The sequence below is a fragment of the Drosophila eugracilis genome, unplaced genomic scaffold (assembly GCF_018153835.1).
Source record: "Drosophila eugracilis isolate 14026-0451.02 unplaced genomic scaffold, ASM1815383v1 contig_1197, whole genome shotgun sequence".
NCBI lineage: Eukaryota > Metazoa > Arthropoda > Insecta > Diptera > Drosophilidae > Drosophila > Drosophila eugracilis.
Window position 1 is genome coordinate 2,334,752 of NW_024571981.1, and position 26,415 is coordinate 2,361,166.

Sequence of the window (26,415 nt, forward strand, 5' to 3'; positions counted from 1 at the left end):
GTAGATCTTTCCCATTCGGACACGAGACTATCGGTTCAGCTAAATGGTTATGAGCTGCACATATATAACAGATCTGACTTGTACGATACGTTGGAGAAAGCCTTTGGGCTAGAACCATCACTGCTCATACCGACGGATGTGGTGAGCAATGAGGAGAGAAACAAGCTGAAGGAGCACCACATGAATTTGGAAAATGCACGGCAAAGCCAAAGGATTCAGAATGTAAAAAATTCGGAGGCAATGCAGGCTACTACTTGGCGAGATTTGATCCCAGTAATCAAGATTGACGTCTGCTCCGGACGTTTTGTTTTTGGAAACCGATTAACTCCTACCACTCTTTCCATTTCCGTGGAGGAGGCCCATTGCACATATAGTACCAAGCCAGCTGTCTGTAGATTGGATCACTTTATGCATTTTGTTAAGGCCAAAGTCGAGAATGCCAAAGTGCTCTTTTGTCCGAGTCCCAAATATACTGGTTTGATTGATGAACCACCTCGATATATGGGCGAAGGCTTTGTGGTGATGATGTCCAATCAAATGGATTTGTATTTCTACATGGATGAGCCAGGCGTCGTGCCGGAGCAACCCGTACAGATTGTCCTCCCCAACGGCGATGTGGTGGAGCCTTCACCTCCAGTCTGGGGCATAAATGCTAGGTGCCTTAAAGGAACCGATTTCAGTTATGGACCTTGGGCAGATCGGCAAAGAGATCACCTGTACAAGTATTTCTATCCTTCTGATTGGAAGGAGGCGGAAGTGACACCCACTCCTCAGCCTGGGGAACTTCGTAGCTATCAATCCTTCGATGTTACCTTGTGCGTGCTTAATGAAGCCACCATTGACATTCTCTTTTCAAAAGAGAAGGAAACGAATGCTATGCACATAACCGTGGGACCGGCTTCATATGTAGAGGTTACAATTCCATGGGTCACCCAACCTGATGGTTATACGTCCAAAATCCAGGGACAGCTCTTTCACGTTGAGGCAACCACATCGTTACAATATCGCAGCTTGGCCGAATTTGAATCCTTAGAGTACAAGGTGCGAATACACTATCCGACCAAATGGAACGCACCACAAGATTGGAGTATCTCTCTTTCCGGCTGCAAAACTAGTGCTTTCATTGTGTACAAACACAAGTGCTTCTTCCAAGACCTCATCGAAGATTGGGCGAATAAAGCTAGGCCGGATATACTCAGTTTTGTTCCGTACACATGCAACTTCAGCATCCGACTGCACGAGTTTGAAATCCTGATGCTGTGCAACGAGTATAATTGGATCGATTGCAGTAGTGCCAACCAGGAGAACAACCATTTGGCCTTCTGTGGAGATGTCTTTGAGATGAGTTTCGCCTTGCCATTCGATGATTTTCTGCCGAAGACGGTTACTCTGAAATTTTGGATCCACGGCGAGGGCTTGGACTTAAGCTTGTACGTACCGGAAGTGTCCTCGGTGCGTCCTATAGTTTTAGCCATAGACGAGAATGCACGACTGCTAACCAGGGAAGGCAAACTGATTCGGCGCCCAGAGTTGTACACGAAGAAGTGGCGTAAGATTTGCCAGCGTTCTGCCGGTTGGATCGACTGTTGGGCAGTGCCAATTTTGGCGCTGTCTATTCAGTATGTTTATCATCCGGTTCCGCCGTTAGGACCGGATCCCCAGGCGGATATAACGACTCCGGAAAAAGAGGAGATTCTACTTAGTCCTATGCGAATACCAAAAGTTAGAAAATCACCTGTGAGTAGCTGGCAGCAGCCACCGGAGCAGTATAGTAAGTTTGATCCAGGAACATTAGCTGCGGATCATGTTACTGTGGAACTGGAGATTGGTAGTTCAGTGCTAATGGCCTATGGAAATGTTCTGCGCAACTTTATCAACCTTAAGGAGAATATTTTCGGTGAGGACCAGAATTTCACGGACATGGAACAGTCGAATGTAAATATGAAGGAGCCGGGAGCTGCACAGCTAAATCCCAAGGATCAACTCTTGGCCAAAGAAAAAGAGCTGGCCAATAAATCAATTTCGGAAAATCAAGCGCCCGAAGAAAAGCGGAAACCATTTGATCCTCGGCTATATCGTCCCCTGGAGGTGATGGTTTCTGTAATTGTGCATGATATTCAAGCTCATGTTATGAAAAATTGCAATGACGATGATCCGCCGTGTCCAGTTGTTTTAATTGAGAGATTTGGCTTCGAAATGAATAAGAAATATCATGAAACCACATTGCAGGTATTAGTGAGTCCGTCGTATTTGCTAGCCTCGGATTGCTTGCAGCGTTCGCAGCGGGAGCAGCATATAAACCAGGGCCACCTGATGCTGTCAGCAGTCCAAGTTAGAGGACATGCCATGTTCAGTAATGAGGGCTGTGCTCTGGACGAAGATACTTTAGAATACTCCTGGCTTGTTGAAGTACAACTGGGTAAACTTACCGGTAAACTAACTCTGCCTCAGCTGGTGAACGTGGTCACAGGTTTGGAGACACTCATCCTTCTGGCCATTGACCCCGAGAACTGTTTAAAGTCACCCAAGACAGTAAGGAACTGCCACCACGGTGTGCCGAGCAATTTGTGCCCACAAACTAAGGAGGAGAAGAAGTACAAGTGTCCGTCATCCGAGGATATAAAGTACAAAATGACTCGCGTTTCGGTAGATGCAGTTGATGTCTATCTGATAGAAAGTGGGACTGCCTTGCATGCCTGGATCTCGCCCATTCGCCTAGCTAATTGTAATCTTCACGGCCAGCGCGTCAAGTCGGGGGATCTCTGGGCTGCTGCCTTCCATATTACTGCGCCTATTCATGCTGCATACGACAAATTCATCATTCAACACCAACACCACAGGCAGTAATCGGTCAGGAAAACTAAGGCGAGCGGATCAAGACTCCTTAAAGTCTCAGGATGCTGGAGGATCACATTACGCGACGCATGGAAGATCTGGGAAGCGCAGCTCAAACTCCTTTTCACGGCGTGATTCCCGAGAAGAGACTACACGGAAGCTGAGGGATAGTTTCTCGGAACCACAAACCAAGCGTGCACCGGACACCTCAGAGCTTTCTGAGAATTGGGTAGAGGTGGGCTGTACTTCATTGGGACCCATTTTGCTAGAAGGAGCTTCCGCCCTGCCCATTCCAGATCACGAATTACATCTTGTGCAGCATAAGTAAGACCATAAGTAACCTCTTGTTATATGGATTTTCAAATTTATATTCTTTTTGTTAGTTTCCTGCGTGAGCATGATGCCAAATTCAAGCGCCTTTGGTTCCTGTGGTCTCATAATGGCAGTGCCCTGTCCTCTGGCAGTGAGATCTCCCGTTGTGGCTGTATCGGTGGATGTGTCTTTTTTGGAAGCAATAGAAATGGCCAGAAATTCTTCAAACCAACGGCACAGGATGTCCACGATAACTACAATATTGCTCGATACTTGTAAGTAAAATTTCAAATTATAATAGTTACTTTTCTTTTTTTTGGTTCACCAATACTCTCATTTTTATAAATAGTATTGCCGTGTGCTGTTCCTATTATCAACAGCGATAGCGTTTTGAATTCAAATCGTTTATAATTGCAGTAATTGATATGTCAGAACGGAGTGATATCAGTTTTGCTTCACAATTGTGATTAGCGAAAACACCGATCGAATTTAAATTAAGATTACCGAAAAACCTTATTATTTTTTATCAAAGAAATGATTTGTTAAGAAAAACTTTTAAGAATAATTTGTTTTTATAATATAACTTTAATTTATTAACTCGAATTCTAAATACAGCATAATCAACAACAATAAGGACTTTGGTTTCGGCGAAAGCATCCTCCACCAGGGTCAACTTGTCTTCCACACCCCGCCCTACAGTTTACATTGTGTTTCTCTCTACGACACAGCGGACTTTAATGGCAAAGGTCGGCTTTACAGGCCGGCTGGTGATCTGCGTAACGGAAGTCTGAAGAAGACGGATCTCTGCTCTCTACCAGATGGCACTAAGTTTAAGATTGGGGCAAGCGGAACAGCCGGAGTCGAGAAGCCGGAACCCAGTTGTCGAAACAAATCACGAGAGAGCATCGGTTCACCGAATACTCTTGAGAGAAGGAGCAAGCGGTATCCTTGCACAAGGCAAACGTCCGTGGAGGTACCCTACGCCCGTTTGTTGGATAGTCCCTCTAAGAAGCTACAGATGCAACACGAGGCATCGGCAGGCGACATCGGAAGCATACATCGGCGCGGCTCGGACTCAAACAGGCTGCGCGTGTCGCCACCCAAGACGAGCATATCCGACTCAAGACTAACAGGGGATGTTGTGGACGATGAACATGAGGTGAGGTGCAGCTGTGTTAACTGAAATTTAAGATTTTTCAAAGATTTTTCGTTTTCAGATACCAGACGAGATGTCACACTCGGCACCTCATTCACATCCCTTGGAGTTTGAGATTGCAGATATTGCGCTTCACGTTCAAGGATTAGGAGGAGATCAGTTGCCTCGTGAGGTGCAGCGGACCATATCACTAACATCAGAGAATCCCTCAGAGATGTTCTTCTCCGCCGAAGAAGACATATCTAATGTGATGTCGCAAAGAGGATCCATGAAGCAGCGGAATAGTGGGAATAGTGGATCAGTGGTGCTGTCTGGAAAGAAGAGATTCTCATCGGATTTAAGGTGATTAGAATTAGAATTATTCTGGTTCCAAATTTATTTCAACAACCATGAATTCCTACCTAGCATTGGAGCCCAAAACGATAACGGAAGCCACACATTGCCTACGTATCGCAGCGATCTGGAGATCCATGCTCCCGATGGCAACAAAACTCTTCCAAAACGCCCGCAGAGCACCACCGAACTGGTAATGCTAAAGAATCCAATATGCAAACACTTAGATTATGTATACTACCATGTTAAGTCGATTTACTCAGTGATTTATACACACCAATCGCGTTTAGCTTTGCTGCTTTGAAGCCAAGTTTATATTTCACTCTATTTCTCACTAAAACCAATATCACCCATTAATCAAGGCGGCAATAAAAACTCATTCCGAAAATTTATTCGATTCGAGTCCCTTTCAGTGCATGCTTCGATCTTTAAAAATAAGTTTATCTATATACAATTATAAACTTAAATAATTCCTTAGCAACGATTTTTCAATATCAAGTAACTTAAGCCAAAAATGATATTGAGAGACCGTTACTAATTTTGTAAAACTTTAAACCACTCCTAAAATCTATTCCTTTCCTCAAACCTCGACTCATCTTAAATCGAAAACCAAAATCAATCAATGAACTAACCAAATCGATATAAAAACCAAAACCTAAATCAAAACTCATCCAGAACGAAGACGCGAGACGCATTCACGGTCTTGCCACACCAATAAGAAAAATAACAAATATCTCATCACGACCCGAGTACCGACATTTTGTTCATGATGTGAGTAGTTCTTAGTACCAACAACGAACAACCAACCAACCTCTTTTAACTAACAAGTAGCGCAACTAAACCGAAATTTGAATGCTGAAAAATCTCTGTGTATCTGTAGATCACTCTTAATTTACCGAAAGTTTAGAAACCTCAACGATCGAAAATTGCATGAATGTTTAATTTTAGTGCATGAGAAGGTTATTTTTTCTAAAAGATAAATGTAATATTAACTATGAGGTTAGAACTACAAGGGTTTTTTGATCTTTAGATATATTTAACTTTTCGATGCTTATGTTTTAATAAATTTGTTAGTTTTCAAAATTAAGCACTATTTCAACCGCTTTTTTAATTATGTCATCTAAATTCTGTTAGCTAAGTCTAAAAATATTTTAAGTTTAGATGATGACGAAAATTTGATAAATATTATTTAATTTATTTTTAAATTTTCAAATTCATAAAGCAGATCTAAATCTTTCCTGCACTTCAACATGAAAGTTCACGATTTTCTGCTTGTGCCCTTGGATATTGCTATTTTAGTTGTAGAAGCAGAAAAGTGTACAATTCATGTACAGTATCATTCTAATGTATGTTTTTCCTATTCACTCAACAGGCTGATTCCCGTGGCTCATCGTCTGGTACACCTTCACTGTCTTCAAACTCTTTCATATCTGCCATGTCCTCACAGGAGGATGTGGCTTTGGTCAATCTGCATCAGCAAGTCAACCGACCCATCATCGACTCACCTTTACTGATGGCCAGCTACCTAAATCATCTGTCGCAAGTGAAGTGCTTTAACTGGAATGGATGCTCCTTTCCCCTGGGTCCAGATGTATTTTCTACTCCTCTTTTTTCTGAAAATGAAGATGGTGGCTTAACCTATATTGGAAGCAAGATGTTACCCCACTTTGATCTATATTCTTGTTGGCGTGAGATTAAGGTGGTTCCTCGATATGAGAATGCCACTGGTAGCAACAGCTCGGCTACGTTTATGGGTGGACCAAAGTCACATCCGTGGGATCCCAGTGTGTTACTGAAAGAAGAGGAATCGGACAAGACCACCAATGGTTTTGACGATGGCGAATTCATGAGCCTGCAGGCGGAGGGAGGAGCGGCCTGTACTTCGGTGGTGGCTAGGCTAAAAGGGCAATTGAATGTCTTCTTGACGCCGCTATTATTGGAGGGATTGCAAAGGTAAGTGATGAAAATTTGTACATATTTGTAATTATGTTTCAATTGGAGAGTAAATAATTCGAACCCAATACAATACTATTAAGAGCTTCAAAATATGAATGAACGGGAGAAACAATGGTAATAACAAAATTTCATTCTTCGCATTTATTTTTGTTATCAATATATTGCGCTTATAAAATATACAACGAAGTTAATCAGGCATTGTGACAAAAACAAAATGTAACTCAACTTCTCTTAATGCGCAAATGGCCGAGATTAAAGCCTCTCAGCGCCGCATTGGCATTGATCTGACCGCCCTGATCACGGGGAAATGAATCCATCAGCTTTTTTATATAAGTTTCTTTGGAGTTCTAATTGTTTTGAAATATATATTCGAAAAATAGTGTTATTACCCACTCACCTCGGGGGCATCGTCAGTTTCTTTGTTATCTCGCTTGTTCCTTCTGTACTTGGATTCCAAATTTAAATCCTCCATGGGGCTGTTATTCCCTTCAGTGAGTTTGTCCAGGTTCAATTTCTCGCTTTGGCTCCGATCCTCACGCAATCGTCGTTCGCCATGATCGTTTGTACTTTGAATAAAGTCATTTTGCATTTGAATTAAATAGCGAGGGGGATCACGAGCACTATTGGCAATGAAACTATATTGGAAAATAAGAACACAAATATTTTTGGAATAGAGCGACCAAAACTATATTACCTGTCAGTATCGAAAAAGGTTTCCGGTTTGGCTGGATCAGCGTCTAGGGGCAGTAGCTCATCCCTGGTTATTGTTTGCTTTCTATTATCTATGCCTTGCATTTGCTTTTCCAATAGTTTTTCCGCTTCAGCTTGTTCTCTCTTTCGATGGGAAATACTGGAGAGCTCATGGCGCTCGTAGGGATAAGGTGAATCTGCTTCTTCTACCACTGGTTCGTTACCAGGCTGCTGAAACCTTTCTATATTTGATTTTTTCTGTTCCTGACATATCTTTTGTTCACCTTGATACATATTAGTTTGATATTCATCATCAAAATTTAGCTGATGTCCCTTTTCTGAGTTTAAATGCCTATAAGTATATTGATTTTGCAAATCACCATTGGCTGAATGTTCCTCCTGATAATTACTTGGGCTTGCTAACTTGATGTAAGGTTTTTCTTCCTGATCTAAATTTAACTGGTGTTCTCGATTAAAATTGCCCTGATTTCTTATCTCAAGATTAGCGTTGTGTTCTTGCTCAAAATCAGCCTGGTAGTCCAGATCGAAATTGGCTTGGTTCTCCTCTTTTAATTTAGATACTTGATCTTGTTTCATCATTTCGTTATTATTAAGATCAGAGTTAGTCTTAGCTTCTTGCTTAAAGCTTACTTGATCTTCCTGCTTTAAATTTTTCTGACCTTCATGTTCCATATCCTTTATATCAGCCCGAAAATCCTTCTTGAAATTCGATTGTGTCTGTTCTAAACTAACCTTACTATTTTTTACTAAGTCAGACTGAAGTGCTTGCTCCATATTGTCCTGATTTACTAACCCTATGTTAACCTTATTTTCAATATTGGAGTTTTCTTTATCCAATTGTGCGGGCTGATCCACATTGATCTCCTCAAAATTTAAGGATTCATCCAATAGTTCCCCTTTATCATTGAATTCGGGTATGATCTCGTCACCCAGCTGTTCTATCCCAGCTAGCTCCCTTCCTGGAACATATTCAGCTGGAGGGTTCACTTCCTCTTCCTGAAGATTGCTCATTCCCTCCTTACCTCTAGAACCCCTGCTGGCATGGCACAGGAAATCATCATCCTCGCATTCGAAGTCATTTTTCGCTTTCTTGCACTTCTTGTTTTTTGGCTTAGGACATTTAGTAGTAGCAATGATCAGGTCATCGTCCATATAGCCACCAGATTTAGGCTTGCAGTTATCAATAGGTCTATTGGTGCAAATTCGTGTGGTTTTAGGCGAGCAAGTTGTTTTCTTTGGACAGCGCTTGGTGGTTGTCGGGCATGTGGGTCGTTTGCTACATTGACTTGGCTTGGTATCGTCGGAATCCTCCTCATCCCGGCAACCATCATCTAGAGCTACATTTAAGGGTTGGGGCTTTTGCTTGCTCTTAGCGGCCTTCGCATGTCTACTCTGTGCTTTTAAACTAGCTGGCTTTGAAAATGTTCATTCGGTCAAAAGGGAAAATCATTTGCGTGAATTACTTACCGTCTGAGTCTGCATCCTCGTCTCGACTCATGTGCTCATCGAGCAGCTTGTTTAAGGAATTTAGGTCTTCTAGGGTTAGATCTTGAAGGCTTTCTTGAACTTCAGCATCAGTAAGGCCATTTGTTAGATCGGGATAGTCAGCTGGATCGGACAACTGTGCAGTAAGGACATTAGGTTCCTTGGAGTTAATCTCGGATTCCTGTAGGTTTACCTCTTAATTCCCATGAAAACGCCATGTACCATATACTTACCACAGGATACGCTCTAAGCAGTAAAGGGCTAACACTCCAAAGAAAGCAGATTCCAAGCAGTAACATTTTATATCCATAAGAATTAAAAAGGTTTGCCGGTAATTAAGTTGAGCATATTTGCAAAGCCTTCTTTAAAAGACAGTCTGAGAGTAAGGTTCGTTTCCGAATTAAAATAACGTTAATCAATAAAGTTACTGTATACACAATTTATTTGGATCCTTAAGAAGTTAAACTAAAAATGTGTATCTTTACTTGAACTGAACATTCGATGGTCAACTTCGTAACAGAAATAGAAACCAAATTCTTTCGATTGAATTGCAACCTAATTAAGACTTTAGACGTAAGCTATATGTAAATTAACTCTTCTGTTTGGGGGCTATCTTTTTGGCCAAAGCCGTCTGTTGGTCATTGCTCTTCTTTTTGGGCTTTTTCGCCTTCTTAATGCCATCTACTTTCACTCCTCGGTATTCGGATTTTTTCTTTTGACCCCCAGTTGCTGCTCCGTTAGTTTCCTTTGCCGCAGTACCGTTCTCCTTGACCTTTTTCTTGTCCAATCGTTTTTTGGCGCCTACAGAGTTTTGTTTCTTGGCTTTGGTTTTTGAAGACGTGCTTGATGCAGCGGATGCGGCAGCAGCGTCGCGTACTTGTTTGGCACCTAGTTTCTTAACTTGATAGCGCTCCACGTTGATTGGCCTGTCATCTAAAAGGGTTTGATTTAGTTCTAGAGCTAGGCCCACAGCGTCAGGTTTCTGGAAACAAACGTAGGCCACGCCCTTGCAGCCCTTGTCGCCATCCTGAAGGCACCGAACGTAGTCAATCTCGCCGCAGCTGGAGAAGATCTCGCGCAGTTTCTCCTCGTTTGCCGCTGCGAAGGTATATTCAAAATTAACGTCGAGGTAATACTAATCTCTGTTTAAACTTACAGTATTTAAGGCTGCCCACGAAAATCGTCCGTTTGGCATCATTGTCATTTGGTTGTTCATCTTTTCCCTGTCTATAGGTTTCGGCTTTAGCAGCGGGAGTCACTCGCAGATGGTTGTCTTTGAATTGTGATCCATTAAGGGCCAGGGCCTGCTTGGCAGTTTCTGGATTCTGAAGCACCACATAGGCGTTTAGGGAGCCGGCCCCCTTGCGCTGTTTGTGCTTAAAGAGCTGCTTACCACCGGCTGTGCGCAATCGGATGGATTGCACGGAACCGTACTGCTGGAAGAGCTTCACTAGCTGAACGCGCTTGGTGTTAATTGGCAGATTGCCCACAAATACGGTGGCTGCTTCGTCCTCAGGATTGCGTTCCCGTTTAACACCTTCTGTTAAAGGGAAATAAATTCTTAGAATGATTATGAAATATGGTTAGGGCTTAACATTACCGTCTTTCTTGTTATTGGCCTTTGCCTTCTTGGTAACTTTTCCTTTTTGTTTTTCCACAGCTTGGTCCTTGATTTTCTCCTTAATAATAACCGTTTCCGGTTCTTTCGTGACCTCCTTAGGGACCAATTTATTTTGTTGCTTTTTCAGTTTCTGAGCCTGCTTTTTGGCTTTTTTCTTTTCGATTTTCGCCAGATCTTTCGACGACAGTTTCTTGGGACTCTCCTGGACAGCGGCCTTTACCTCCTGCTTTACTTCTTTGCCCAACTTCTTTTTGGGCTTTGTTTTCGCTTTTTTAGTTACCTTACCATCCTCGGCAAGACCGGTCTCTTTTTTGGTCGGCTTTAATTCATCTTTTTTTAGTTCTTTTGGTTTTGGTGTTTTCATTTTTAAACAATTAATGCCACCTTATATCAATCGATGTTTTTCCCACACACGTGTGGCCTAATAGTGTGACCGTGAAGAGCCCGATAATTTATAACATCGCATCACATGGAAAAATATACTATAATATGAAATAAATGAAATATACCAAAAATATCGTTATTGTGCTTTTAAAATTTAAATTACCACATAAATTATATATATATTTTATTTGTTTCTTAAAAAATGTTCTGTAGTTTATTTTTTAAAATTTTTAAAAATCAAAAATGATCTTATAAATAATGGCTTATTTTTCTATATTTTTTTTGTTTATTTGAAGAATGGTTGAGGCGGCCATCCCAACAATTCAATCGATGCACCTGCTCTCAGTAGTTAACTTTCATCCACACTTCCTGCATCGCTAAGGTGAACAACGATAACATCCTGAAGCGGGACCAGAGCCTGAGCTACTGGTCGCAGGTGCATTCCAACTCCAAGCGGTCCACAACCGAAAGACACCTCCAGGGTCCTGGCGATTCCTTCCTTAGTGATGTCTATGAGGAGAGTATTTCTACCAAGACTCAAGGATTAATTGTGCTGCCCAAGGTCAGCATCACCATGTTGCAGTCGTCTATTGTTGAGGAGATTATCTCAGTGGCAGCGTTGGATAATGTACAAGTAAGTACATACATTAGACGGAAGTTCTTTTAAGTGAAAGAAATTAACATACAAATCTATCTTCTTTGAAGGATCTGAGCTGCGTCTCATTACTCACCTTCTACATGGAGGGCATCTCCACGAAGTTCCATCTGGGTAAGACGACGCGTGCCTCCATGCACAACGTATACATTCAGCAAACGGTCCAGTCGGGCAGTAGTAACAAAAAGGGTGGCATTATGAAGGGCACCCGTGCTCTCTTAGCACATCTCTCATCGCAAACGCGGCCCGACAATGTCCAGGGAGAGCCCATCCTTATCGAGACATCGGAAAAGCAATTGGAGGAGCTTGTCATAACACTTGATATTGGAAGGGCCCATGCTCAACTGCGTCGTCTGAAGACCGAAGGCCAATCTTGCGCCCAAGACTCACCTATTATCGTCACCGCCATTCCAGAACACAAGAGCAAAGTGCTGTTTGAATGCCTGAAAATGCCGGAAAGCACGGGCATTGAAAGCATTGGCTATATTATGTTCGAGTGTGGCTTAGAGGGCGTGGGTGTAAAGATAGTGAAGCGTTCGCACTTTGAAAAGTCAGAAAACAGCAAGGAAGAGCTGGCCGAAATGGCGGCCACTGGAGCAGTGGCTGGCACTTCCGCCGGAGGCTTTAATATTAATGAATTGGTGGGTCAAGGTGATGGAGCAACAGCTTCCGGAGATGGCGGGGCCACTTCGAAGGCTGAGGCTGCTTGGAGGTTAATAACGAAAAAGCCTCCCACTCCCAAAACTCCGAAGGAGAAGTTTCTACCTGCCTCTGAAAACAATGTGGGAGACAGCTCTTCTGCAGCTGAACAAAGAAAATCCACACCCAAACCTCCTGATGAAGATGTGGAAAAGGGAACCAGTACAGCAAACGCTCAATCAGGAGCTCAGAAACCTAATGCAGGGACAGGGACCAATTCTAAGGATAACTATGACAATGTTTTGTCCAACGTCAAGGAAACGGATAAGACTTCCTCTTGTGTAATTGAACTGAAAGCGGTTTGGTTCAATTTTGCAGCTCCACCTTGCGTGCCTATTACCCGCAAGATCGATCTGACACGATTGGATTGGAACCTTTTGAGCACTGCGTCACCGGCAATCACGGCATGGATGAATCCCAGCAATCGACTGGCTATCAAGATCGTATCCTTAATGAAGGCTCTACATACGAGGCAGACAGCAGTGGCTGCTTGCCTTATGGCAGAGGCCATGGATAACGAGAAAATACAAAGAAACCCCAAGATCAAGAAGGTAACAAAGGAGGTATAATTGTTTTTATACTTATCTTTCACTTTGTAAATGCCTAGTTTTTTTTAAAGTTTTTTTTTTATTAATATGTATTATTGAAATTCTTTGCAGAGTCGCTATGGCAACAACTACACGCTGCTTTCGAAGACACTGCAGGAGGATCCCAGTTGCCAGCTGTGTTACATCATGCAGAAATTGGTTCTCGATGAGGGTGTTCATAGAATTGAGCCGATCTTTAAGCAACACGATGTTCCGCATCTGAACACTTTGCGACAGGTGAGTAAAACACCGACGTTAAATTTTCTATAATTGATTATTTTTAAATTATTTTATAGGGCATCATTGTGCTAAGTCGGCAGTGGAAAAATACTCTTTATAATCCAATTCTGTTTGAGCACCAGTACAAGAACAAGTTGGCCCGGCCGATCAATGTTACCTTTTCGTTTCCGCAGAACGATGAGGAGGTCGAGAATGATGAGTGCGAAGGTGATGTTGAAATGGGCGCCTTTGCGGGCGTCGGCGAGAATCCGGAAGAGAGTGAGAATGCATTATTACTTGGGCAAACACAGCATCATCGAACTCACATTGGTATTTTTTTGATTAACGCTCTCCTGCCCGCCGTCTGTGGCGGGTGGTTATCTCCTTTTAACCTAGTTATATGTATAGTTATAGACTTTCTATATTTCCTCTTTCCTGGTTGATGCACTTGTTGATTGTTTGTTAACCAAGTCAAAATATTGTGTGTGCGTGTGTATGTTGCTTTGATCTACCCTCTATTTCCTTTCTTTTCCTCTTCTCTCTGTAAATACTCCAACCACACAAATGTTATCCACCGCTTTGAGTGTTCACCACTTCATTCTGTTTGATGCTTAGCGTTTGCATTATACTTGTACTACAGAACAATACAACTCTTCTATCCTTTCTGGCTATTTCTATATCTATATCTATGGAACTAAATCTAAACTTAAGTGTGTTGTACATTAAGCGAAAAGTTTGTAAGGAGCCTATAATCTTTCTTTTATCTCCGTTTCCTTAGAGCTTATTTTCAATTCCAATTTTATACGATTTCGTTCAGTGTACAACTTCCCAAGAAGAGTGCTGTCTTGAAGAGTGCTTGACCAATATTCATAACACTTCTTTATTTAAAATTCTTACTAATATAGAAAATAATCAGTATGGAGGTGTTTCATATGGGCATGAAGCTGGTAACCATGGAACCGCCTCCCAGCGATCAACATCGACTTCGCCAAATATACACCATCCTCGTCGAGGGTAAGTTCTTATTATCTTCTCCACTACATTTCATTAATGTTATAATTGTGATCTGTTCTTCTTTTTAATATACGTCCGTGGCCCTCAGCTTAAATAAAGTGCATAGCAAAGCCTCGAATTATTCACATGGCAATTCATCTCGTTCTAGCATTCAAATGCTGCCCATTATTTCTGGGCTGGTAGAAAAACAGGTTCCGGAATTCGGTATGAGTATAATGCTTTAAAATTATTGAAATATTTCATAATGTAATGTATTTCTTGTCTGCAGAGTACGGTGCTTTGCAAGAGGGGTCCTTAAGCTCTACCAACTCTGTGAACAAATTCTGGTTGGGGGCCGATAACCACAAGGAGGACTTATACTTCTGGATGGCTAAGCAGCAAGATAACAAGAAGAAACACTTTACCGAAAAGGAAAATGCTCGGCCAGCTCCCCCGAAAATGCATGGTCATACGGGTCAATCTCGCAGTGGCGTAATGCAGGATTCCATAAAGTTGCTGGATGCACATTTGATATTTGAACCGCTGCTTACCTGTTTAGGAGTGATGCCACAGCAGATGATCAATAAGTTTTCGAATGCTGACATATCTTCCTTGGAAAACTTTGGAACCAATCTTTCGCTGATCGGCACTTTCGATTCAATTCGGGTGGACATTGTGGTCAGCGAGGCGGGCGATAAGAAAAACTCTGCCCAGAAACCAGCCAAACTGAATAAGAAATCAAATGGCGGTAGGGCCTCCATTATGATGGACACTCCTTTATTCTTATGTGAGAGAGTCGGTGTGGAGTTGGAGGTATTAAAAATGTCAGATGGCATGGTGGATCAGGCACGTCAGAATGTCATATATATGTCGCGTCGCCAACTGAAGAAGCACACCAGCACTGTGATTAATTTTAGTCTCAATGTCCGATTCATCTCGCAGCAGGTAAGTTTCTAAAGTACATATAAGCTAAATTAAACTGAACTTTTTGTTACTTAGGTGAATATGCCGCTGCTGAGGCTGCTACATCAGATTTGCAATATGTACCAAAATGTAAAGGATGCCCAAAACGAGTTCCACGACCAGCCCGAACTAAGCAAAAAGAGCCAGACCAAAGATGAATGTAGCTTGGGTAAAAGGACCTTAAATATTACATCATAAACCAAAAATAACTTTTTTGCCTTTTAGCTTCTGAACCAACAGACCTCCTACCATTTAACTCGGTATCGGAACGCTTTGGTCATGGGGAGAATTATTCAGATGAACGCTATGACAAGTTTAATGAAACCATGCCCACGACGTTAACGAGACCGCGTCCTGGAGGCTTGGCTCCCATTATTCAACTTACACCCTCTCCAAATGCCAAAAATAGGCCTCAGAGCTTCGCCCAGAAGCTTCGATCAACCGGAAAATCCGTAAAGGGCAAGTTGGGCTACACGAATTTAAATGAGTCCAGTTCATCACCTCTGAGGGATAGTCCAACAACGTCGCTCCATGAACAGAATATCCTCAAGATGTCCACGGAGTCGAAAGCTTCACTTAATGGAGCTTGTGCCACCAGTGTTAGTGGAGATTACCAGAACACGCTGACCAAGGCAGGAATGCCAACGATGGCTCCGATGCTAGAGACACCTAACTGCTGGAAGACCATATACCACCTTTTGGAACTGTATGGAACGATGCCGGAGACCAAAACTGTGGTTCAAAGAAGTTCGTTAAACGAACACAAAAGCAAGCCAGCGGGCTTCGCCCACGATGAAGATGACTTGGCTAGTGCTCCAACACCTCTACCCCAGCACCGCGAAATGCTACCGGTAGATGCACCATCCCAGGAGCGAACGCGTCTGATTGTCTTCGGGGTGGCCAAGATCCATAAAACTCGTTTGCTAGCTACGCTTTCCGGTCTTAAGCTTGAGTCGGAGATAACAACCCTCAATAGCACAGCCACATGGAGAAAAAAGGCTCGTCCTGTCTCCTTGGAGTGCTCTCTTACTGGTCAAGTGGGGCGAGCGATGATTGTGCTGCTTGAAGGTGTTGCTCCCAGTCAACAGTAAGTATTAACTTTTCTAGTTATAGAAATATATATATCTTATATATTTATTTACTCATTTCAGAACCGTGGTCAAAGTAACCGTGGGCAAAAGCCAGACTCTGTATTCGAGCCTTTCGAAGAGGGGAAAGGATAAGAACAGTGGTCTGCTATCGATTGGGGCTGTTAACATAGACATACCACAACATCCAGTGGCTTTGCATGGAATGATGACTCGAAGCTCTAAGCAATTATCGTCAACTCTACAAGAGCTGCGAGTAAAGCGTAATTCCGGTCGGTCCACTATCCGTTCGCATACAGCCGAGGAGCCAGAGTCTCCGTTCCATGCTCGCAACTCTGGAGGAGCCAGCAGTGGAACAGGAGTAGCCAGCGAAATGCGGGAGCGTACTGTTTCCGGTGGAACAGGAGCCCAACAGCAACCGCAGCAGGCGGCTCGTCGTGCAGCCCAAATGGCGCAATCGAAAACGGGGACGGCACAGCACCAGAACGGATTGCTCCAGCCTCTAGTGATGCAATTCAATGTACTGCTGCAGAGTTTGTCTATAAATGCAGCTCTACTTCCTTCGCTACAGGCTCAATATCGAATGAATCACGTTAGCTCAATGGGTGTGACCGGCCAAAGGGCAAAGTTTGTCATCGATCTGCCCACGCACACTCTCAGCTTCAATACCAAAATTCAGGTAAGCTAAAAGTATTTCTTAATTAGTTTCAGATTTTTAGAAAGTAAATTTGTTAAACTGCTTTTTTTCAAAAAAATCATTTAATCAAAGTGCAGTTTCAAAGATATATAAAATCCGAGTATTACAGAATAATAGATATGAATGACGTAAAGTTAACAGGTTAAAATGCAATTAAATTGGCTTAACTTCCTTCTTAAGCCAGGTCAAAGTGAATTCGTCCCCTTCGCGAGACAAGATTGGCGAAAGAGTTTCCCAAACTTGCTGATGATAGCTATTGAGCAGCTTTACTTCTACATCGGATAAAAGCTCCTTTTTGATCATTTTAGTTTGCTTTGGGCACATGGTGATTGTTTTGAAAGTTAAGGCTCCTCGGTTGGCAAAATTGTGCGCCACTTGTCCGGGCACAATCTGAACAATGTCCTCGACACGGATGCCGAATTCTCCATCCTGGTAGAACCCAGGTTCATTGGAAATAAACATGTTTGCCTGGAGACCAGGATCATCTGGCATCAGTCGAATTCCCACACCCATGGGTCCCTCATGCACATTTAAGAAGTGACCCACTCCATGGCCGGTACCGTGACCGTAATCCAAGCCAACGTCCCACAAAGCCTTTCTTGCCAAAGTGTCCAGAACCTGTCCTTTAACCTTAGCCGGAAAAACAGTAGAGCCAAAGCTCAGTTGGCCCTTTAAAACGCGAGTGTAGGCTTCCTTCTGGAATTCGGTGGGTTCACCAAAATGAAGAGTCCTCGTCACATCCGTAGTACCATCCAGATATTGAGCTCCAGAATCGCACAGATAAACTTCTTTATCGGTTATCTTCCTGTTGGTTTCCTCCTTTGGGTGATAGTGTATAACAGAACCATTGGGCCCAGAAGCACTGATTGTGGTGAAGCTAAGGCCCATGTACTTATCCTTCGATGATCGGAATGACTCCAGCTTATCGGCACCAGATATTTCATCAACTTCCGCGCCATTTTTCACTTGATCTTCAAGCCAGGCGAAATACTGGCACAGAGCGACACCGTCGCGAATGTGGCTGTTAACAAATCCTGCGATTTCGACATCGTTTTTAATCGACTTTAGAACACAGATGGGTGTGACCTCTTGAACCCTACGCGATTTGGGTATCAAGGCAGTTAGATAGTAACTGCTGGTGGGTGCAATCCAGATTTTTGAATCCTTGCTGGACACAATCTTACTGATTTCCACACCAATTGAAGCGTAAGGCAAAACACTGATCCTAACGTTGTTCTCGGTCTGATGCTGGGCAAAATCAGTAGGTAATTTTGCAGAGTCCACAAAGAGTAGTAGATCGTCAGTGGTCACAAGCAAGTATGAGAAGAAGACAGGGTTAAAATCAATATCCGACCCGCGAAGATTTAAGAACCAAGCGATTTCATCGAGAGCACTAACGACTAAGGCATCAACATTCTTATCTTTCAATTGCTTGCGTACCACTTCCCATTTCTTGGCGATTGTTACGCCGGAGTATTCTAGTTTCAGGGTGATAATCTTGTTGGATGTCTGTGATGGCTGATCCTTACCCCAGACCTCATCGATGAGATTGTTTTCAATGGGCACGAGTTGGCATTCCGCAGAGTTGAGCTCCGTTTCGATGGGTTTCCATACGCGGAACGATAGCAGACGGGGATCAACGCCCACGAAGCTGCCTTTGGGCAGATTCTTGGCCAGCCAGGCTCCTATCGACGGCGTGGTGGTGAGACCATCCCTCATCAGCACCCAATTGGAGTCCAGTTGCTTCTCCGCCTGCTGATAGTATCGACCGTCAGTCCAGAGCAGGGCATTATTTGGTGGTTACAACCGCCGTGCCAGCGGATCCATCGAATCCGCTGACAAAGGAGCGCCGCTCGTCATGCTGACATTGGTACTCCGACTGGTGGGCGTCGTCCGATGGCACTATGTATGCCGATATGCCGCTGGAATCGCCCACTTGGGCCCGCAGCATCAGCTCCCTCAGCTTGGCCAGAATCTGGGTGGTGTTCCTCTTCATCGTAGTTTCCGAATGACTGCAAAATAACTTTGAAAACACAAAATCTAATCAGCTTAAGATGATAAGATAATCAAAAGTAATCGCATTCTTTATCCCATAAATACATAAATAATCGGGAGCATATAAGTGCCACTCACACAGTGATTGTCAAACTATTGTTTAAATGACAGGGTGCAATTTATTTTATAACCGGTGCCTTTTTTTTGTTCGGTTTGCAATGACACATTCAATTCTGTAATTTATCACAGTGCAAAAATGCTGCACACAATACGTTATTATACCATATCGCTTTTTTGCGTTTAGTATTTTTTTTTTTTGCACTTTTACAAAAAAGGTAACACTGTCAGCTGCGAATTTTTAAACATACGCGCGAAATTCAAAATCATATCAGATGAATGTTAATGACCTTTTTTGGTTTCTATCTAAAAGCATTAAAAATATTTTAAGCTAAAAATATTTAATGCAAAATAATATAAAAACAAATCAAATTTTTCTTGTTCCCCTTGTAGAATGAGATGAACCTGCCATCGGAGGCATGCATTGGCCTGCCACCTATTCACGTTCTGGCGGAATATATTCCAGATCATCGACAGGATCACACTGAAAATGTCGAGGGCATTGTCTTGCGGCAAGGTGGCTACGTGAATGCCAGTGCTGAAATAGGAGAATTCGAGCGATGCCTAACCACAGATCTCCTGAACCACCTGGTCTTTGTGCAGAAGGTATTTATGCGTGAAATAAACGAAGTGCTGCAGAAGGTTTACGGAGGCGAGAAACCCGTGCCTTTGTGGACGGAGGAGAGTGGTGATAATTCCGGGACAGTGCAGGAATCTTCGCTCAAGCGTATCCTTTTTTCCATAAACATTTCGATGAAACGCATACAATTGACGGCTACCACGCCTTGCTCCTCGGCGGTTCGCTTTGAAACCGGAATTTTGGAGCTGCAGCTGTCAAATCGTGTGAAAAACCTCGGGGATATGAGCAACCGCAAGCTCTTTTTCAAGGCCCACATCGATTTTAATTTATCCCTGGGTCAGATTATCCGTAACGTAATCTTCGACGAGGCTGAGCCGGAATTCCAGCAGTACGCTTTCTTCCACACTACCATTAATTTGAGAAATGCCTTCCAAGATGAGCTCCTCAACGAGGACAAGGAGTTGATACTGCTCACTCTCAAGAGACCTCTGGTCTATGTACAGCCAATTGCCGTGGACAAGGCCATTCTCGTGTGGCTCAATTACAAGAATGCCTACGAGTATTGGGCGGAAAAGCGGGCCAATCTGTGTCATGAACACGCCCAGCACAGCCAGTTCGCTCAATATTCGGGGCAGCATCAGAACCAGAATCTGCAGAATCCCCAGGTGTTCGATCGAGTGGCTTTTGGCCAGATAGCCAGCTCTAATTTATCCACGCTCTTCCTTCAACTCACTGTGGAGGACATGGGAATTTGCTTGCCACTCAAACAGGTCAACACCACGGTATGTTATCAATTTGGTTTTACGATAAACTCGGTTTCTAAACAAATACATTTTTTTTGCAGACGTTTGGCTCCCGTTCATATCAAGATTTTGATGCCAAGGGCGCTGTTGTGATAACATTAGAGAACACGATAATTTCGGCCTGCAATTCGGGTGCTTTGGTCTCGAAGGGGAAGTTTCAGGGCCTGTGTCTTCGGTTTGCCGATGACTTTGAAACCAACTTGGATGACTGGAAACCGAATAGTGCAGAGCCCATCATGAATGTATGCGTTGTGTCTGAAGGAACCTTCGAAGTTTGTTCTCGCACAACAGCAGCCAAGAAAGGTGAGAACGCCAAATGGCTGCTGAATGTTAAATGGCAAATGGAGGGTGTGGATATTCATTTAGATGTGAATATTGGCAAGCAGCTGAGTTCCCTTGGTCACACTTTAACCATGCTTACGGGTTTCGAGGAGGATGAGACGCAAATGGAATCACCCGATAGCGATGAAGGCGATCAAAGCTGCAGAGATACTTTTGTGCGAAAAAGAGGAGACTTTGACAACTTGCCTTCTTTTGTTTTCGATCCAACAATTGATTCTAAGAAGCGTTCATTTATGATGGAGAAGGAAATGGCCGAACAGTTAAAGATTATCAATGATCTGCGTACTTTGGGAGCATCCCATAATACGGTGGCTCATGAGGAGCGACGATTGCAAGAGCTCCAAGCCATCTGCTACAAGTATTTCCGCAGAGATATGATCCAAAAATGGAAGAGACCTTCGCTAAGAAGATCTCTGAAGAACTATGGCCGCTCACATTCATACATTGGAGCTGGGTCTTCAGTAGCTGGTGTATGTGTTCCCCAGACCTTGGACAACGGGAGTTATGCGGGCAGGAGACTGGATACTATTGCCTCCAATGATGAGATATCTAGCTTGCAGAGCACCCCTGCCTCTTGCCACTCTCGCAGTGCTTCCTTAAAACATACTGGAGGAGGAGGGGTAGTCGGAGGAGGAATCAACGCTCTTGGAAGAGTGACCTTCACGGAGGCTATGCGTCAGACTTCATTACCCAATGCCGACACGGATACGGAGACGGCCGACAATGAGCTTGATTGGAGAGGTGACATTACGCCCAGCGAAATAGATGTTGATGGCACCTCCGTCGAAATGCGACGTAAGCATGGCCATAGTCAGAAGCAACCGGAACCCAACATCGATTTTGAACTTGACATAAAGGTACTGGTGAATTCTGGAAAGTGCGTGTTGCATACAAAAGATACCGGAGATGAACGAGCCCAAGGCTACACTGGTGGATCGGGAACAGCTTCAAGCGGAGTACCTGCCTCGAGTGTAAAATCCCACAAGCGGGAAAGAAGCATTGGTAACGATTGGGGTAGTCCGACGCCCTCGAGGAGGCAAAGGGATAAGAGCAAGCTACGTTATAACGCCAACGCCTTGCTTGCGGATCTCACTATCTTCCATATCCCAGGTCTGGATGTTAAACTTCACTACCAATCGAAAACATTGGCGGAGCAAATAACTGGAGACCAGCTGCCACATGGTCGCAGAATGGGTAGCAAGCGTGCTACTTTGTGCGCCTGGATGACTCTACAAAGTATCCCAGAAGAAACTATCATATCACCACATATTTTGGAATTTCTAGAGCAGACTCTGGAACCCATTCCCGCTCGACAATCCAGTAGTGTCCCGCCGACTCCCTCCCATAATACAGCCGTTAATCTGGACATACTGCCTGCCAACTATGTGACTTATGCTTCATTTCCAGTAGATGTTATAGTTTACTTCCACATGCAACCGTCTACCTTCAGATTTAGTTGTCTGCCAGTTTCTAGAGTGGAATGCATGCTCCAGTTGCCCAGTTTGGACATTGTATTCAGTTCGAAGAGAAGCAGCGACGAGGAGAACTCAGCACAGCCAGGAGTTCATGCCCATCCGGAGCAGCAACTACCCACGGGTGGACTGAGTGTCACCGGTTGCCTGGCCGACTTTAATGTGTTCATCTTCCATCCGTATGGTGGCAAAAAGACTTCCAAAGAGACACAGTTTTCACCATTAAGTGATAGTGAAAGAAAGGATTCGTTAAGCATCAACGTTGAGTTTGTCAAGTTCCACATTACTCGCTGCAGAAAGGTGTACATCGAACCATTGCCCAGTTCTAAGAGATCTCTGGACCAATCGCGAGCCGTGATACGGTTCTCTACCATCGTGGATATTGGTAGCGCCAGTTTTAAGTATGATATGAGGAGGTTAACTGAAATCTTAGCTTTTCCCAAGGCTTGGTATCGCAGGAGGATAGTAAGAAGGCTCTTCCTGGGCGATCTTAGTGTGCAACAGCAACAACAGCAGCAGGGCAATGGAGCAGAAACCCCCACTGGCTGCCCACCTGCTACACCAACTCCCAGTGAAGACGCTGCCAGGGCGAAGGAGAAAATGCGTCTAGATTTTGATCCTCAGCCGTCGCAACAGCAGCAACTGGGACACTTTGGAGCTGTAAGACAACTGAAGAGCCTAGGCAAGTCTTCTAGCGCAGATTCGTCAGGAACTCCACCTTCCGAAAAGAACCAAATCACTGCCTGGGAAACTCTAGTTATATTTGCAGTTAATTTCACCAAACTAAATGTTCAAATGAACATTGGCAATGTGTGCGGTAATGTTGTGTGGCTCACCAAAGATTTTCAATCGGATGGTCGTCTCTCCATCGGGAGCACAGGCTACAAAAACATGTATGCCGGGATCTATCTAGGAGGATCAGCCCTAGATGCCAAGGGTGGTATCGTAGGTGGCAGTTTCGAGGTTAATAAGATTAACAAACGTTTCCACATCAAGGAGGAGGCAGGGGTGGACCCATACCACACCTTGGGTTTGAGTTTTATGGCCCTGGAACTAAGGCTAGACTACATGGGAACTTCAGTGTTGATGACCAGAATAAGTAGCTTCTCTGCCGCCATGAAGGATGAGTGGCGAACTGCATCACAGGCGGCAGCAGCTCCGACACATGGCAAAGATCAACCCAGAGCTCTGATATTTATCCATGGCGATCTTAGCTGGGACCAACTCCAGATAATGATTAGCAAGTCGACAACAGCAGATCTACTGAAGATGTACTTTAAGCTAGAGGAGTTCTTCACGCAGCAGTTTAAATCCTCCAAGAGAGTGTTCTCCAGTTTGGAGCCACGCTTGCAAGATCGAACTGCTAGCATCAAGAGGCGGCAGCAGCTCAAGAAGAAGCCTGCAAACGGAGAGCTTGTTGCTCCTGTTCAAATTCAGGGTTTGATTGGCGAAAATACAGATGCACGTCATCATCGTCACTGGCAGAAGCCATTGGCGCAGGCCGTGGGTCTCGTAGTGCCTTCACTTGTCACCCGTTTGCCACGTCACGGCAATGTTTTAGGTGGTACCGTCGAGCTTCGAGGGCAGAACATTTCGTTAGCCTGCTTCCACGGCATTAACTTTAAGTCAAAGTCGTGGGCTCTGTTCAGTCTGAGATCCCCATCTATTAACTTTGCCACGGAGGCTCGGCAGAGCGAGGACGAAGTTCTGGTCACCCAGACACTCACCTCTTCCTTGGGACAGTCGACAGAGGTGCAACAGCAACAAAACCACTCTATGGCGATCGTAAGTCGCATCACCAGGAACATCATTTTCCCACCTCAGTTCAAGACGCTTAATGAGTGGTTCCACTACGCTTTTGCCAACAGCGAGATTGATGGTAAGATTATACCTGTTATTTTTTGATAATTGGAATTAAGACATATTTTTTCTTTACACAGCTGTGGACCGCTTTCCTATGCTGGAATGCGAACGGGAGATTGCCTCCAATTCTATAGAGCGAACAAGGGCCTCCGGCAGCAGCAGCGCGGCAAAGGCGCAGGAGCACAACCACAATCGGGAGGTCATCTTTGCTCTGCCCAGCCTGCAACTGCATTTCAAGACTGAGCACAAACAGGGACCAACCACACCAGAGCCAAGTGGTATGTACTAATAATTTTATGATTATAAAAAAATGTTGCTCACAGAAGAATTTTTATTGCAGAAAATAAGCCAGAAGTTTTGTGCAGCTTCATCACCGAGTTCGACGACCACATCTTTGTGACAGTCGATGCGGATGCTTTCTTCTTCCTTCACGATCTCATCACCTCCTATGTGACTGAAAAAGAGAAGGTGGTAAGTACTCCCCAAACATTATTGAATATTTGAAAGTAATATTTCTATATTTACCACCAGATTGGAGCTCAATCGGCAAGGGCAGCCTCGCCGAATCTCTCGCAGAAGGCCAATCTGAAGCCATATCTGACCGACGAGATACTAAAGGAAAAGAAAGCCGCATCCAGCACGAACCTGACTGCCCAGGGAAAGCAGATGAACAGTCTGGATCCGCTGCAAGGCAGCCACATAAGCCTATCGAACGCTACTGCCAATATGTCGGGAGCAGCGTCGACGAACACGACGACCGCCACATCAACATCCACAACCTTATCGCCTGAAGCGGCAGCTGGTGGACCATCGACAAGCGCCTCAAACGATGATGGCAAGCAGCCGCAACAGGGGGGCTCCATGCCAACCTTTGATCTCGAATCGTTTGTGCGCGACTGGAGGCACTTTGAGTGTCAAACGTGGCATTTGGAGCCTACAGTACGCCTTCTCTCCTGGGCGGGCAAGTCTATTGAGCCCTATGGCGTTGATTACATCCTAAATAAACTGGGCTTCAGCCACGCTCGTACAACAATACCCAAGTGGCTGCAACGCGGATTTATGGATCCGCTGGACAAGGTGCAGGCCCTGATGATGCTGCAACTACTGCTGATGGTTCGCGAAAACAAAGTGGAGCGAGATGTTGGAGCTAGTGTCGGTGGCAAGCAACAACAGCAGAACCATCGACCACCAACGAATTAGCCATGGCAGAAACTCATCTATGACAACTGACAATTACCCAAAGTCCTTCGATTTAGTTTAAGTAGTGGTGTATAGATTTTTCACCCGTGTAAAGTTTTTTTTATTTATTACCCTGGTTGACCTAGCATGCTTTAAATTGAAACTCGCGGTATTATTTGGCCAATAAGGCAGCTTCTTATATAATGTAAATGGTTTGCTCTCGTTCCCCTACTTTTTAAGCGTAACTGTATATTTTTTTATAGATGTAAAGTCAAGTGCTTCGTGTAATTTGCTCAATTTTGGCGCTTTGTAACTATCATTACATGGTTTTGTTATTCTAGAATTTACTATGCAACAATGAGCAGAGCAATTGTGTTTAAACTATAAGTAGCTCTAATTGAATATACATAATTATATACAATAAAAAAAACGTGTAAGTCTATCAATAAGTAAAGTGAATAAACTTTCGAAAATGCGTATTAAAAAATTAAATCTACCAAAACTGAATGTGTTATAAGCATTTTTGTGTTTAACCATTTCTCTGAACCGAATTTAATTTTTTACTTTACAAAGCTAGTAACTTGGTTGCTATTCCCTTACCTTTCAGATGACAATCTGGGTAATACAGATTGTATTAATTTAATATTTTTTATCCTTTTCGTTTTCCTTTATTTTTCTCCTGACTGAATAAGAACATGTTCCGGATAATTTCGTCCTGACTTTGTTGTTGTTCCTCTGCCCCCTTTTGGCCTTGGCTGGAGTCCCTTTGACTTTTCTAGGCCTTCCACTTGCCTTTTTGTAATTTTTTCCAAGTAAACTTTTCATCCGCAGCGCGTATCCGTTTATATTTTCGTTTTGTCCCGCTGGCTGAGCAGTGCAAATGTTTTCCTCAACTTTCTTGGCGCCTTTCATCGTTTTCTTTCGCCTGTCACTGGGTCTTACTTTTTCCTCAGCAGGAGACTGAGGGGACTCTAAGGCTGTGTCTTTGTAAACATTTCATTTTCCATCAAGGTTGCGTTTTTAATTATCTTTCCTTTCTCTGGCTGCTCTCGATGTGATGGGTTCCTTCTTCTTTTTTTTAGCATATTAGGTTCGGGTTTTTTTTTTTTTTTTTGCTTCAGTTTCTACATCATTTTGCTGCCTCTGTGAAGCAGTTGCTCCGAGTTGATGAGCTTTTCACGCATTGTAGGCGCGCGCGGAATAAGAAAAAAGAAAGAAAAACTGAGGCGGTTCTGATGGAGTGGGAGAATGGTGGTCGGTGGGTGAGGGGTCGGGGATTTCCCCTTTAGCAAGGGTCTCGTGTCAGTTTAACTTGGGCTTTGAATGCGAGTGGTTTACTTTGGAGATTAGTTTATCTAAAGTTAATGAGG

General features: G+C 43.7%; 4 protein-coding genes across 7 annotated transcripts in view; 1 reads left to right on the forward strand and 3 right to left on the reverse strand.

The window, feature by feature from the left end:
- Positions 1–25,552, forward strand: part of LOC108118449 (transmembrane protein KIAA1109 homolog) — a 29,004-nt gene extending 3,452 nt beyond the window's left edge. The window contains 24 exon segments of the mRNA XM_041818554.1: positions 5–2,754; positions 2,756–3,159; positions 3,219–3,422; positions 3,763–4,306; positions 4,365–4,645; positions 4,709–4,829; positions 5,312–5,407; positions 6,009–6,589; positions 11,090–11,147; positions 11,149–11,427; positions 11,499–12,698; positions 12,807–12,971; positions 13,031–13,232; positions 13,859–13,967; positions 14,056–14,171; positions 14,236–14,891; positions 14,946–15,078; positions 15,135–15,996; positions 16,061–16,676; positions 19,200–20,168; positions 20,231–23,882; positions 23,944–24,144; positions 24,207–24,337; positions 24,398–25,552. Of these exon segments, the coding sequence (XP_041674488.1) occupies positions 5–2,754; positions 2,756–3,159; positions 3,219–3,422; positions 3,763–4,306; positions 4,365–4,645; positions 4,709–4,829; positions 5,312–5,407; positions 6,009–6,589; positions 11,090–11,147; positions 11,149–11,427; positions 11,499–12,698; positions 12,807–12,971; positions 13,031–13,232; positions 13,859–13,967; positions 14,056–14,171; positions 14,236–14,891; positions 14,946–15,078; positions 15,135–15,996; positions 16,061–16,676; positions 19,200–20,168; positions 20,231–23,882; positions 23,944–24,144; positions 24,207–24,337; positions 24,398–25,066 (14,999 nt within the window). The 3' untranslated portion in view covers positions 25,067–25,552.
- LOC108118451 (interaptin) lies at positions 6,719–9,124 on the reverse strand. Of its 4 annotated transcripts, none has more exons than XM_017231167.2 (5): positions 9,022–9,124; positions 8,771–8,969; positions 7,287–8,712; positions 6,990–7,212; positions 6,719–6,939 (listed from the first exon to the last, which is right to left on the reverse strand). In XM_017231167.2, exons 1-5 carry the CDS (start codon positions 9,085–9,087, stop codon positions 6,814–6,816), a joined length of 2,040 nt encoding a protein of 679 aa, XP_017086656.2. In that variant the 5' UTR covers positions 9,088–9,124; the 3' UTR covers positions 6,719–6,813. The 4 variants fall into 4 exon arrangements, with proteins under 4 accessions (XP_017086656.2, XP_017086655.2, XP_017086658.2 ...); XM_017231166.2 differs by having other exon boundaries at positions 6,990–7,227; XM_017231168.2 differs by having other exon boundaries at positions 6,814–6,929; positions 6,990–7,227.
- On the reverse strand, positions 9,213–10,803 carry LOC108118453 (nucleolar protein 12). Its single transcript, XM_017231171.2, has 3 exons — positions 10,389–10,803; positions 9,945–10,328; positions 9,213–9,886 (listed from the first exon to the last, which is right to left on the reverse strand). Exons 1-3 carry the CDS (start codon positions 10,771–10,773, stop codon positions 9,378–9,380), a joined length of 1,278 nt encoding a protein of 425 aa, XP_017086660.2. The 5' UTR covers positions 10,774–10,803; the 3' UTR covers positions 9,213–9,377.
- Positions 16,735–18,943, reverse strand: LOC108118452 (xaa-Pro aminopeptidase ApepP). The gene is given in 3 exon segments (XM_017231170.2): positions 16,735–18,485; positions 18,487–18,717; positions 18,828–18,943. Coding segments are annotated over 2 exon segments (1,842 nt in total). The 5' UTR covers positions 18,691–18,717; positions 18,828–18,943; the 3' UTR covers positions 16,735–16,847.
- Positions 25,553–26,415: the final 863 nt, after the last annotated feature.

What these genes read in the sequence shown, in the direction of transcription:
- LOC108118451 (XM_017231166.2), bottom strand. Translation starts at nt 9,087, where the DNA reads ATGTTACTGCTTGGAATCTGCTTTCTTTGGAGTGTTAGCCCTTTACTG. An exon ending in TGCTTAGAGCGTATCCTGTG is followed by an intron (nt 8,970 to 9,021) that starts GTAAGTATATGG and finishes GTAAACCTACAG; the next exon opens with GAATCCGAGATTAACTCCAA. An exon ending in CGAGGATGCAGACTCAGACG is followed by an intron (nt 8,713 to 8,770) that starts GTAAGTAATTCA and finishes TTTCAAAGCCAG; the next exon opens with CTAGTTTAAAAGCACAGAGT.
- LOC108118453 (XM_017231171.2), bottom strand. Translation starts at nt 10,773, where the DNA reads ATGAAAACACCAAAACCAAAAGAACTAAAAAAAGATGAATTAAAGCCG. An exon ending in GGCCAATAACAAGAAAGACG is followed by an intron (nt 10,329 to 10,388) that starts GTAATGTTAAGC and finishes TCCCTTTAACAG; the next exon opens with AAGGTGTTAAACGGGAACGC. An exon ending in CGTGGGCAGCCTTAAATACT is followed by an intron (nt 9,887 to 9,944) that starts GTAAGTTTAAAC and finishes ATACCTTCGCAG; the next exon opens with CGGCAAACGAGGAGAAACTG.